The 13,322-nt window shown below is 38.3% G+C and overlaps 1 protein-coding gene across 1 annotated transcript; it reads left to right on the forward strand.

Moving 5' to 3' along the window:
* The first annotated feature begins 409 nt into the window (after positions 1–409).
* Positions 410–13,004, forward strand: IGFBP3 (insulin like growth factor binding protein 3). Its single transcript, XM_069095454.1, has 4 exons — positions 410–1,348; positions 5,530–5,756; positions 7,151–7,270; positions 10,231–13,004. Exons 1-4 carry the CDS (start codon positions 973–975, stop codon positions 10,354–10,356), a joined length of 849 nt encoding a protein of 282 aa, XP_068951555.1. The 5' UTR covers positions 410–972; the 3' UTR covers positions 10,357–13,004.
* The last annotated feature ends 318 nt before the right edge of the window (positions 13,005–13,322 follow it).

A 13,322-nucleotide genomic window follows, 5' to 3' on the forward strand; every position in this document is an offset into this window, starting at 1 on the left:
GTATGTGTGTATGCGTGCGCGAGGGTGCGTGTGTTGCGAGGGCACACGCCACACGCCTCCCAGGTTGTCTGTGCTTTAACTGAATGCCAAAGTGCATAGGCTGGAAGATGGAAATCCAGAAGGGCAACTCCCATCAAGTCCTCGTGTAATATACCTCACGGTGCCAAAAAAGAAGAAATATTGAGAAACTTTTTCCTTGAAACAAGAGACACATGATGCATCTTTAAAAGATTCATCCCGTGCATCTCCTTAAAGGAGAGTTTCTAAGAAACGCACTTGAACTCAAATGAAGCGCCCAGCCCTGGGTTGTAGGACTTTCTGAACCAAAACCTGAGTTTCTTAGTCACTCCCCTTTAGCATGAGCTTCAAGTTATTCATTATTCATGTTCCGGGGCGTGTCCTAGGTTGGGTCTCTATATAGGCAAGACTTCAGCTGAATGAGAGAACAGATGGGAGGAAAGAGTTACAGGAGCAGGAGCTTGCAAACAGAATAAAATAGGGAACATTGTTTCCTTATTTTATTTCCTTTTAAAATAGCATCTTTTTCTTTTATCAGCACTCAGTTTCGTAGCAGATCTTCTGACTCGAGATTATATATTTCTTGAGGTATTTTTTTTTTTAATTCCCCCCTATTGGGGAGGGAAACAGTGGGAAGGAGGTAGTTTGTAGAACAGATTTAGTAAGAGGTTTAAAGGGCTGATTGTAACTTGAGAAGTTGAAACCAAAATTAGCTTTTTACTACTGGTCTTATTGTATCAGTATATAACACGATTATTATAGAGGAAGAGTTGCGGAGGAGTTCCTGCAAAGAGACCCTTGCTCTCTCCCAGGTTTAGGGGGTGTATTGTGTGTCCGTCTATTTCCCACCCTCCCCCTTGTCCCTCCTCTCTCTCTTTCTCTCTCTTTCCCTCGCTCCTTCTCTCGTTGCCGCCTCTACAGTGCTGCCTTTAGCCCTCCCCTCTGCCGGTTGCTATGGTGTCCAAGCTTTACTTGCTCTGGGCAGCGGCAGCAGCTGCACTAGCGCTGCTGAGCCGGCTGGCGGTGGCCGTGGGGCCGGTGGTCCGCTGCGAGCCATGCGACACGCGGGCTCTGGAGCAGTGCAAGCCGCTGGTGCCAGACTGCGCTGAGCTGGTGCGCGAGCCGGGCTGCGGATGCTGCCTGACCTGCGCCTTGCAGGAGGGCAATCCGTGCGGCGTGTACACTGAGCGCTGTGGAGCGGGTCTTAGTTGCCAGCCCCAGCCTGGAGAGCCCAGACCCTTGCAGGCGCTCTTAGACGGCCGGGGCCTCTGTACCAATGTGACCGCCAGCAAACTGAAGGCGTTCCTGATGCAAGGACCCCATGCTACAGGTAAGAGGGTCTGAGGTGGGATGGAGGAAAGTGAACCTGGGGCAAGAGGCTTTACCTTGTGTCTGCAAAAGTGTAGCGATGTCTTAAAAAGAGACGTTAAGACGGCGTCCTGTACAACCTGTTCGTTTTACAGCAGAGGAAACTGATTAATGAACTTGGCTCAAGTTTCAGTAGAGAACTAGATGCAGAGGTTGGGAATCTCAATTCAGGATTCTGATGATGCCAGGCTGTCCTCCTGCTAGGTGGGGGGAGATCTGGGCATGAAACGGGGTACTGATTTTTCGGGGGAGGGGGCTCATGATCAACGCCAACAACTTTCTTAGAAGCTGCTCACCAGGAAAAAAGGATGCAGGGGGAAGGAAAAGGGGAATGGTGGGTGGGGGGAAGAAACACTCCCAAAGCAAGTGCAGATGAAAAGCACAAACTGTTGGGGCGTCTGAGGTGCATGTACCTGGGGTGAGTTTGAATCCACGGAGAAGGCTATTCACAGTACTCACCCGAAAACCTCCAACTTTCAGGGAAGCATCCTCCTAGTAGCATGAGGTGGGGGAGGGGTGCAGAGGGCAGGGGGGGGGGGGGGGGGGACGGCCCTGGCTCAGGAAAGCCGCCTGAGACTTAAAATGTGCTCCTCCTTCCTGGTTTAGCTGCAAAACCAATTACACTACCTCTGGTGGGGGGAAGGGCGAGGTAGAGAGAGAGTGGAGTGAGAACCAGCTCAATAAGCGTTTCCATTCTCCAATTTGCTGCACGGGTGGGGGAGGGGAAGACGGGTGCGCGCGGCAGGGAGGGGGGCGGGGGTGAGGGAGAGGAGGAGAATCCGGATGAACTTGAAGGAGGCACTGAGGAGAAGGCTAAGAAAGATGTACTGCTGGCAGGTCCCTGAGCCGCTGCAAACACGCAGTGGGGCTGTCGGGACTAGCTTGTCTTTATTTATTTGATTATTTAATTTGTTTTTAATGGAGCTGGCAGATTTTTTGCTGAATTCCAAGTCCTCGATCATAATTCTCTTTACTGTAATTATTGTCCCTATGAAGCCAGACGCCAGTAGTAGTCACCATCAACATCAGTGTGACTTAAAAATGTGCTTTGGTAATTGACTATATGGGGGACTGGGGAATTGAGACTTTTTGTTATTGCAGAGACAGAAGATTTACATTCGGTAATAATAAATGGAGAGGCAACACAGAATAGTGGATAGAGGGCTGACTTCTGAGTCGGGAAAACCTAGGTCTAAGTCCCTCCTATGACACATAGTGAGTGGGCAAGTCACTTGTCACAGCCCCAGCAACTTCCTTAGGCTTCTGTGTAGCCCTCTGGCTGTTCTGTGTTGGTGAAGGGAATTAACTCACTGGAAGTGCCCTCAACAGATGAAATCATTCATCTAGACCAAATAAGAGTGATGATAACTGGTTTAAATAATCCATAAAGGTTTACAAAGCATTTTACACACATTCTCTCATTTTAATTCTTATCACAGCCCTTCAAGGTAGGTATTATAATGGTCATTACTACCTTACACATTAAGAAACGGGGGCTTAGAAGCTAAGTCAATTATGCACAGTCACTATATTATCACTAAGTATAGGAGGTAGGGTATGAACCCAGCTCTCCCAGTTCACCAAGATGAGTCATTTTCTTTTTTGGTGATGGGAATTGATTGCTAGTTAAGAATAGAATTATTGAGTATGTATCTGAATGGATGTGTTTATTTTTTAAATTGGTTAAAAATGCAGAATGGATTTTTATTGAGATTTAAAAGATTGTAGGGGGTTTGTTATAAATATGGGCATTATGACTGTTTAAAAGAAAAAAAAAGATCTAGATGACTTCTCAAAGCCATCTGGAAAAATATCAAAAAAAGTAACTATATATGCCCTATCAAAAGAACACAGATATTATCACACATTGCCAAAGTCACTTTTTTTCAACTTCATATTGACAGCTTACATGTTAAGAATATGCCAACCAATGAAGCCTTGTGATCTTGGGGGGGGGGGGATTCTTTCTTTACAATGTTTTACATGTCCACTAAATCAATATTTCCATCCTTAATTTTTTTTTAACCTCCTGTAAGGGGAAAGGACATGAAGTCAAATAAAATATCTATTGGATACCTGCGCTGTGCAAAGCACCATATTAAACATTAAGGACACTCATATAATGAAATAAAGGATTCAGAGTAGCCCCTCCCTCCAAGTAGCCCAGGGTCTGTGCATTCCTAGGGAGAGAAGGCATGTAAAAAATTTAAATAACAATTAAAAATATAGATGACAATTATAACCAAGTACTTAAGAGATGCAGCCTATGGTAGTTCAGAGGAAATCTCCTTAAGCTACAAACAACATAATCAAAGATTTAGATACCATTGACCAGAGAACAATAGATTATAATATTGTGTAATAACACTTCACATTTATATAGCCCTTTTCAGTTTACAATAACTCTGGCAAGCCTATGATTTAGGTATGATAGATACTAGCCCCATTTCACAGATTAAGAATATGAGGCCCAAAGAAGCTGAGACTGACCTACCCACCTTCACAAGGCTGCTAAAGAAAAAGTGGAGGCTTAAACCTTTGTCTTCTGGAGCTAAGACAGATCTCGCCATTACTAGGCACCTTGTGTCCTGGTTTGTTTTGGGTTTTTTTTTTTTTTTGCAGATTAGGTCCCTGTGGTAAAAACATACTGAGTCTAAAGAATGTCATTCTTTTATATTGTTATTATTTTTGGCCCCCAAAGAGGTTTCAGTGCTGGTTGCCTGCCCAGAATCTACAAGTAGGAAGTTCTGACAGATTTCCCTTTAGACCATGGTGCCTGCAGTAGTAATCCCATAACAATGAAAATCACAGTGGTATAATGTGCATATATACATCCTGGAATTTACATTACATTTTAAAATCAGAACTTATTTTGAGCATTTCTTTCAAAATACAGAGATCAGACATTTAATATTTCCCATTAAAGGCTGAGACATCATAAGATTTTGAATGAGAGAGAACCTTAGGGGACTCTATGCCATTCCATTCAGTTAAGCTACTAAAAAATGGAAGTCTTAAAAGAAGTTAAATATGTCCAGCCCACTCTCACCCAGGTGATGAATAGAGCAGAGTTAGGATTTGAACTCAGGCACTCTGACTGAAAGCCCCAGCCTCTCTCTACCACCTGCTGTTTCTTTATAACCTTGGAAATACCAAGAGATACTTGAAGTATCATATTTTGTAGCTGGTAATTCAGTTCACCTAATCCATCTGATGATTGAATAGGTCTCTGAAACAGCATTCTGTGTTTAGTTACTTGGGTAACTTGCATTGGTAGTGTTGCTAAAAGATTTCTGATTTGGGTCCAGATTCTGGAAATGATCACATCATAACCCATATGATATCTGCCCCCTCCTGGTGGAAAATGACAAAAAGTAAAACAATTCCCCGGGCTGTGTAAAGAAACTTTTTTTTCCCAAAGTAAGCTTTTAAAATAACCTTTATCTCTAATTATAGTTAGATATTACAATTAACAAATACATCCCTTTAAAATGTGAGTTTTAATAATTTTTAAAAGTGGAATTACTAGTAGTTTTAGGGAATTCTTAAATAAATGTTAAAAGTCTCAAGAATAAGGATAGGATCTAAACATATTATTTCTTTGATATAGGAAACTCCTACCAATTTAAATTGAAATTTTTATTTTCAACTTATGGTCTTCAACAATAGCCTAGACCAGAGGCATCAAATTTTCAACCCTCAAACTCCCCAGTATAGCAAATTGTATTTAAATGAAATTGGGAAATGTTTAACAAAATAAATAAAAATATAATGCAACATAGATAATGCTAATTTATGGTTTTCTAAGTCAATATGTAGTTTCAGAGATCCATTTCTATTTGAGTTTGACACCACTGATCTAGAGCACTGAGAGTTTAAATGACTTGCCCAAGACAAGGGGGCCAAAAAGTGTTGGAGACAGAACTCAAACTCAGGTCGTACTGGCTTCAATGCCAGTTTTCTATCTACTAAGCCATATAGCTTCTTAAATACCTCAACAATCAATGCCAGTAGTTTTTTTTTTTCTCTATTGAAATAAACAATAAGATCTCCTTATGAAATAGAAACTATTGTTGTAAGTTTTGCTTTTGAGTTAATCATGAAGATTATAATATTCCATTTTTCTGTTTGCTCTTTTTCAAGGAAATGCCAGTGATGAAGAAGAAGACCGGAACACCAGCAGCATGGAGAACCAGGCAATCCCCAGTGTTCCCCGGGTACCTGATTCCAAATTCCATCAACACCACACCAAACTAGACATCATCAGGAAAGGACAAGCCAAAGACACTCAGCGCTACAAAATGGAGTATGAATCACAAAGCACAGACACACAGAATTTCTCTTCTGAATCCAAACAGGAGACTGAATATGTAAGGATTCTGAGTTGGCTTTATCCTCTTTCCCCTCCCCCACTCAGGGGGCAACAGGCAGTGAAAATTTGTCTATTGTCTCTTGACAGATGTTCATTACTGAATATTTTTTCTGTTACTAGTTACATTGGATGTTAACATTTGAAATGTAACAGTGTATGAAAAAATAAACACTTTGTAGTTGAGCTTTGGTATTAGTTGTTAAAGAGTATTAATAATGCCCATTTCTGATGGATAAGCTACATTTGAAATCTATAAAAATGGAAGGCTACCATCTGAAATCTATTTAAAGGCAGAGTGGGAAGCAGGTGGTAGACTAATTGTTACCATGACAGATTTACTAAATGATGGTACTACTTAAGGAAGTGATGTCTTTTGAAAGCTAGCATGGACCCCTTTTGAATGGCTGCATCATACTCATTCATCCAGGAAATACGTATTGAGAGCCTGCCAGATACAAGACATGAAAATAAGTGCTGAAGGGTATACAAGGATCAGTAAGATGTAAATTTTGTCTTTAAGGGACAATATAGACCATCATAAGAATCAGAGGGATCAGAGAAAGAGACTTTTTTCTAGTTTCCAGGTTCAGGGATATCTTTAGTGGACATCTTTAAGTCATAGGACTTGGCTTTAAAGTTAGACTTTGAAGAACTGGAAGAATGTGGACAGGAAGAGGCAATGGAAGAACAATTCTAATTAGAATTCCATTCCAATCAGTTTCCTCATCTTTAAAATGGGAATAATAATAATCACCTGCTTATTAATATTACTATCAATTAATAATAATAATTATGTTAACAAACTCCTTTCAGAGTTGTCAGGATAAAAAGAGATAATGCATCTAGAAACACTTTGCAAACTTGCAGGCAGTTTGTTTATTTTTATTATTTATTATTATAATACCACAAGTAAACATCCTTCTTGAATTTCTTCTCAGAGGTGGGAAGTAGATGTAATAGTGAAAGTGTATGTGTTTATACAAGGGTGTAAATATATAAAGTTCCTCTTCTTGGGTACTTACGTACCAGATAGCATCCATAACTAATCCTTAAGTGGAGATCTCTGAGCCCACTAGAAAGCATAGTAAGATCAAATCCATAGGGACTTTTTCAGGAGCAAAAACTCTCTATATAACCCCTTCTATTCATTTAGCAAACATTTGAGTATCTGCTACATGCCAGGCTTTCTGCTAAATGCAGGATAGGCAGAAGGGAAGAGAAGATGAGGCAGAAGAGATTCAATAGAGCACCTGCCTTCACAGAAATTTAAAGGATTACATCAGTGAAAATATTGTCTATCTGAGTTTTTGCTTTCTTAAAATTAGTAACTTGTTTTAAGGTATTAGAGGGAAAGAAATTACATTTTTTTTCTATTTATCAAATAACCAACAGGGGCCTTGCCGCAGAGAAATGGAAGACACATTGAACCACCTGAAGTTTCTGAATGTCTTGAGCCCAAGAGGGATTCATATTCCAAACTGTGACAAGAAAGGATTCTATAAGAAGAAGCAAGTAAGTGATAGCTTCCATGAAATTTTGTTTCCCATTCCTCCTCCTCCCTACCCTCACCCCATTTCGTCACTAATATTCAGGAAAGCCTGACATCACAAAGACATCTCAAATTCATTTCTGATACTGTTTTAGTCTCACTTCTAGTTTGTATATCACAGTCATTTGGATCAATAAACCATTCATACCACCCAGGATGAGGCCAAAATTTTAGTGTCCGGAGCGGAGAGCAAGGTCATTGACTAATGACCACTGACTATTTTAATTTGCATTACTAAGGATAGCTGACTCCCTTGAGAAATGCCATCCTTTTTTACATGTGAGTTGACCACAATTTCAAATACTAGTGTTGGAAAATAGCTCAATTTTCCAAAACATTGCTAGCTTATTTTGCCCCATGGGGCAGAAGGAAGCAGTCTCCATACATCTGCAGTAGGAATTTGCTGTTTTGTAAATCTATATAATAGAACTCCCTAATGGAATCAGTTTGGGCCATATTAAAATTATTTGACAGAGGGATGGACTAAAAGATCTCTGAGGTTACTCCTAGTCTAGAAATCTGATGATCCTCTAAGAAAAGACTAATGTGTGATATGTCTCCATTATTACTATCAAAAGATTATGAGTCATTCATTCATTTAGAAATCTTTCTTGACTGTCTAGACTATGCCCAAGACAGGCAAGTAAAAAGCATGTACTCCCCTAACTGTACAAATCATTTTTTGGCAAAAGGAAACATTGATTTTCCTAATTGCAGCAAGGGTAGAATCATGAATGGGTATGTGTATGTGGAAATATTTTACTTCCCTGTAATTATTTTTCTTCTTACTTATTTCCTATTAATTGGTTTAAACCTGCCTTCTTCTTGGTACTCCTTCAGAGCTTTCCAATGATGTGGAAGTATTTCCTGTCATAGTGGAAAAATCATTCACTAGGATTGGTTTTAAAATCAGAAAATGTTAGCACTTGTGTGACCTTTGAAATCATTCAGCATTTTTTTTATTCTGAATTTTAAAAGTTGGATATTTAAAATCCCTGTTAGTTTTAAATCTTAGATTTTCCAAGCAAGACTTTGGCAATTTGACTAAAGAAGAAAGGTTCAAGCCCTTGAGATCCAGTATACATTTTTTCTTTAGGGGAAAAATGTCATCAGTTTTTAAATGTGAACTCTTATAAGTTGTCATTATTAATAAAATAGGCAGCTAGGTGGTGCAGTGGATAGAGTGTTGGGCCTAGAGTTAGGAAAACATCTTCCTGAGTTCAAATGTGACCCTGGGCAAGTCACTTAACCCCATTTGCTACAGTTTCTTCATCTGTGAAATGAACTGGAGAAGAAAATGGCAAATAACAATAGTATCTTTGCCAAGAAAACTCCAAATGGGGTCACAAAGAGTCAGATGCAGCTGAAAAAAGCAATAGAACAGCTAATATCATTGAGGGTGGGGAGGATGAGGCAGGGAAGCATTTTATTGAATTTAATATATATGTATGCAGAGGTATCAGCATCATCTACAACAAAGTAAATGAAACAGTCCATATTTTCTAAGTACTTAAACAATCTAAGACAAAACAGAATGCATAGATTAGTCATGAAAGGGATCTTCCTATCTGCACTATATCCCCACCCTTCTTGGTGTGAAGCTATATTTTCTTTCCCAGTTCCTATCTTTTTTGGAATACTTTATTTTGATAAAAAGCCAAATTTTGCATCTGTAAAATCTTAGGTAAAATTATATTAGAAACAAATAGCAACAAAGATATACTCCCTTCAGAACAATTTAGTTTAGACATCCATATATCATCATAGCATGGACTACGTTATTTAAGGGAAATTATATGTGTAATGATCTAATGGGCTAGCAGTTGGAAAAGAGATAAATCTAAGGCTTTTATGCTTCAAAAGAAAACTGATACAAGGAATGGAGCATGTTGCACTAGGAGGAGAAAAGGGAACATGAACATGAACATGGTTCTCAGAGAAGTATGTGAAAGACTGACATCTTAGAAAAGGGATTAGGGCTGTCCAGTGGTTTGTCCTAAGATCAGTGGGTAGAAGGTGCAGAGAAGGAGTTTTAGAGTCCTGGTAAAGAAAACCTTCCCAACAGTTTGAGCTAAGCAAAAGGGAATAGACTGCCTGAGGGGGGAGCATCCTGCCCCTTAGCCAAAGGACTAAAGTGGATTCTGATTTCTCGTTAGCAATATTGTAAAAGAGACTTTTGGTCAGGTATGTACAGATTGGCAAGATCCTTTAACAAATAGAAGCTACAACATTGAGTAAACAAGATGCCTGCCTAACTTCAGCTTTCAAAATCAAAATAGTGTTTGAACTTTTTTTTTTGTTACCACATCAGTGCATGAGCAATTAGAGGCCAGCCAAGGGATTATTTCCTAGGATCACAGAATTAAAGCTAGAAGAAACTCCAGAAGCTATCTGATCCAACCACCTAATTTTTTTTTTACATGAGAAAATAAATGAGAAATTTTCAGAGAGATTAAATGGCTTGCCCAAAATAGTAAATTGCAGAGCCAGGATTCAGAACCATGTGCTCTGAGTCCAAATCCAGTAGTCTTACCATTATAGCAAAAGAGCACAATAATTTCAGATAGTCAGTTATTTCCCCAAAAATACAAATTCTTTTTTTTTCTGAGTGGACAGTGAACAGTGTGCTATGCTATATGTACAGCTTAGAGGCATGGAATTTATGAGATTGTCCTTTGTGTTTATATTATCTTCTGAGTCATCATTTTTGTACTATGATGCTTCATGATCTCAAGGTATCAATAGTGAGCCCACATCTCCTGACACCTGCCCTCTGCAGACAGGAATCAGAGTTCTTTACTTTCCTTTCACCTCAATATTGATGTGTCCTTTGCTCAGGGCGAGGTTGGTCAGACACTTCTAAGGTAGTGGTGATAGGAAGAGGTGGCTGCCTCCCTCCTAACCTCTATGATTTATTCTGCAGTGCCGCCCATCCAAAGGAAGAAAGAGAGGTTTCTGCTGGTGTGTGGATAAATATGGACAACCACTCCCTGGATATGATGCCAAAGGGAAAGGAGACGCCCACTGCTACAACTTGGAGAACAAATAATTGCCAGGTGCCAGCTCCTATGGAATCTCTGTATGGTCAACAGAGTTCATCCATCAGAGACCTTTGGAGTGGTTGGGAGAAGGCATGGACCACATTGGAGTTTCAAGTTCCGCCTTCTCTTCATGATTTTTAGGGGATTTTTTTTTAGACTCTATGGACACTGCAGCTGTGCCCTGCCATTATGCCTGCCTTCCTCCTTGCCTTCTCTACAACACTGAGGGAGGTTTGAATTCCCATGTAAATCTGCACTATTGATCCCCAGAGACAGAGAAAAAGGCACTTCAGAAAAGATTCAGGGAGTCTCCACTGACTTTAAAAACAACAACAACAAAAAACAGCCTGTGACCCATTTGATCCCAAAAGATACTGTGTGTTATTTTAAAGAATTTATAGAGTGTACACTTTTTAAGCTATAAAAAGAAAAAAATAAGGAATTTAAAATTTTAAGCTTTTCTTTAAACAGGTCTGATGGGAAAAAAAAAGTCTTCACGGGTAAAATGTTTTATAAAAAAATCTCAAAGAACTTTTTAAAAGAATCATGTTTCTAAAATAAAGACATGGCTATTTTTCTCTGTAAAGTATATTATGAATATTCTGTTAGTCTGTATTTAATATAATTTTTTAAATAAACTTTATTTAAATGTAACATGTGAATATGAAATGTTACACCATCATTTTGAAGTATGCCGTTGAATCTGTGCAAGTTTAAAAAACAAAAAAACCTTATGGTAATAGCGATACCCTTCTCCTTCCAAGATAAAATTATCAAGTGGAAGAAAAAAAATTAATTAAAATTTGTTTCACTTTTTGGAGAAAAGAAAAAACCCTCAAATCATAGATTTTTGATCATGAAATATAAACAAATTACCTTCCACAATTTCTTTCATTAAGATATTTTATCCCACATCGTACATCTACCATATAATTTGACTTCAGTATACCTTGTATTTGTAGTACCAAGGGCAAAATGGAGCCTTTGTTTTTTTTTTTTTAATTTTATTTCAATGTATTTCTTTTTTCTTCTTGTTTTAGTTAATGTGGAGCTCAATTGCGCCTTATTTTGCACAAGTGACTGCCACTGCCATCTGTAATGTGCATGGATCAGCTGCCGGCAACAGCCTTGATTTTCATTTCTTGCCGTGGTGAATTGATTTTTAACCAAAGTTTAGAATGAGGTTCTTGGAATGCTTGATTATTGCAAATAGCAAGCTGAGTGTATGTCCACTTTCCAGTAGTTAATGAAAAGTGATTTGATTGCCCTTGTTGCTTCATATAAAAGAAAATGTAAGCACCAACCAAATGTTTCCATGACTCAGTAGCCTATGGTACACTGCATATTCACTGAACTGATTGATTCTCTGACTTTGCTCATTATTTTTAAACAATTTTGAATGGTGTGGGTTGAATAGGATCCATGCTGGTATTTTCATGCTTTGTAAAATGAAAATGGACTTTGCCAGGAAGAGAAAAAGAAATTTAACTCTTGTTTTCTTGAAATACTGTCTCACTCTCCTGTATTGGGTAATGTGATACCTTCCGTAGCTCTGCATCTGAAGGAAGGAGATAGTTTCATGTAAGTGAATAAGCCAATTTTTTTCATGTTTTCAAATAGCATGGACTGCTTTGTGGAGTACTGAGGAAATGTGCTAGAATTTTATCTAGAAAGGGGGGGAGAGTGATACTTTGAGAAGTAAGTTATAGACCCTTTGTAGCAGCTAACAAAACAGGCAGTGCAGATTTATTATCATTATTATTCTTATTTCTTTACCTTGCTTTAGAATTCTGCTGGACTTAACCACAGTTCAGAACTCTAAGCATTTCTATGGTGCTCCCGGGTCAGATGACTCAGAAAGAGCACAGTAAAGTGAGACTCTGGCCTACAACATAAGAAACAATAATCCTATTCTTCTGCTGTCTGCATAGTAATATTTGTAAACCCAACAACCTTAAAACCAAGCTTCTTGTTGGGAATATGTTCTCTAAAAGCCAATAACATTTTTTTAATTATCAATTTTTTTTCCCTTTTAAAACAATGTAAAAAGAGAGAAACAAAGGATAAACAAACAGTGGAGACTCATATCAGTGACACAGTGTTTAGCAGCACATAGAGAATCATCTGTATTTTTAAAGTTCGAAATAGTTTTCTTTTTTATAATATACAAATATATGCAGAGAAGAAACATTTATAATGAATTTTGAGCATATTATATACCATATAGTCAAAATAAGTGTAATAGAAACATATGCTAGATAACACTAGATAATATGCTAGAAATACTAGATAATATAAATATATAGACAATTGATTAAAGGATTCTATATATTAAGGAACAGACCTGCTCTATTTTTAGAGGCCAATCTCATTTTCATTAGAATACTGACAGCTCGAATCAAATGGTTTCTGATCAACTGAAGCAATTGGAGTCATCAATACCTTACATTGATTTGATTCCCAAATATGTGTAGTGTACTGCCATTGCACCTCAAATGGATTTCTCTTGAGAGGAAATAAATTCGTGATTAACCAGCAGATTCTGGCTATTGACCAGGTTTTTGTTTTTGAGAGAAGGTATTTTTTGAAAAAAAAAATCGTCTTGCGATGTATTTACAAACAGTAAATAAAATTGTTTTTGCTATTAAAAAAGAAATCGCTTACCCCCTTGTTCAAGAGTTGAGTGCTTCTGGATTTTAAACTTCTCTAAGCCCTATGCCCAGCAAACAAACATTCCTGGTGTGAAATGCAAAGGATTCTTATCACTATCATAGACACACTCATACCAGAGGAGGAGACATGTTCTTTTCTCTTGCTGCCATTTGCATTAAAACAAGGGTTCAATTTAACTAGCAAGCTACATGGATATTCTTTTGTTTTTCTCATTGAAACACTGCATGAAAGTAGAAACTCTTTATCATTCATAAAAATGAATGATAATCATGTCACATTAGCACTTCCCCCAAACAATTCT

The sequence above is a fragment of the Petaurus breviceps genome, unplaced genomic scaffold, assembly GCF_028583685.1.
Source record: "Petaurus breviceps papuanus isolate PSGF00001 unplaced genomic scaffold, PetGlider_PUasm1.0 227, whole genome shotgun sequence".
Taxonomy (NCBI): Eukaryota; Metazoa; Chordata; class Mammalia; order Diprotodontia; family Petauridae; genus Petaurus; species Petaurus breviceps.

Bases quoted from the DNA above. Each gene is read 5' to 3' on its own strand.
- IGFBP3 (XM_069095454.1), top strand. From the start codon at position 973: ATGGTGTCCAAGCTTTACTTGCTCTGGGCAGCGGCAGCAGCTGCACTA. The intron at 1,349-5,529 runs GTAAGAGGGTCT...CTCTTTTTCAAG, and splicing joins GCAAGGACCCCATGCTACAG to GAAATGCCAGTGATGAAGAA. The intron at 5,757-7,150 runs GTAAGGATTCTG...AATAACCAACAG, and splicing joins CCAAACAGGAGACTGAATAT to GGGCCTTGCCGCAGAGAAAT.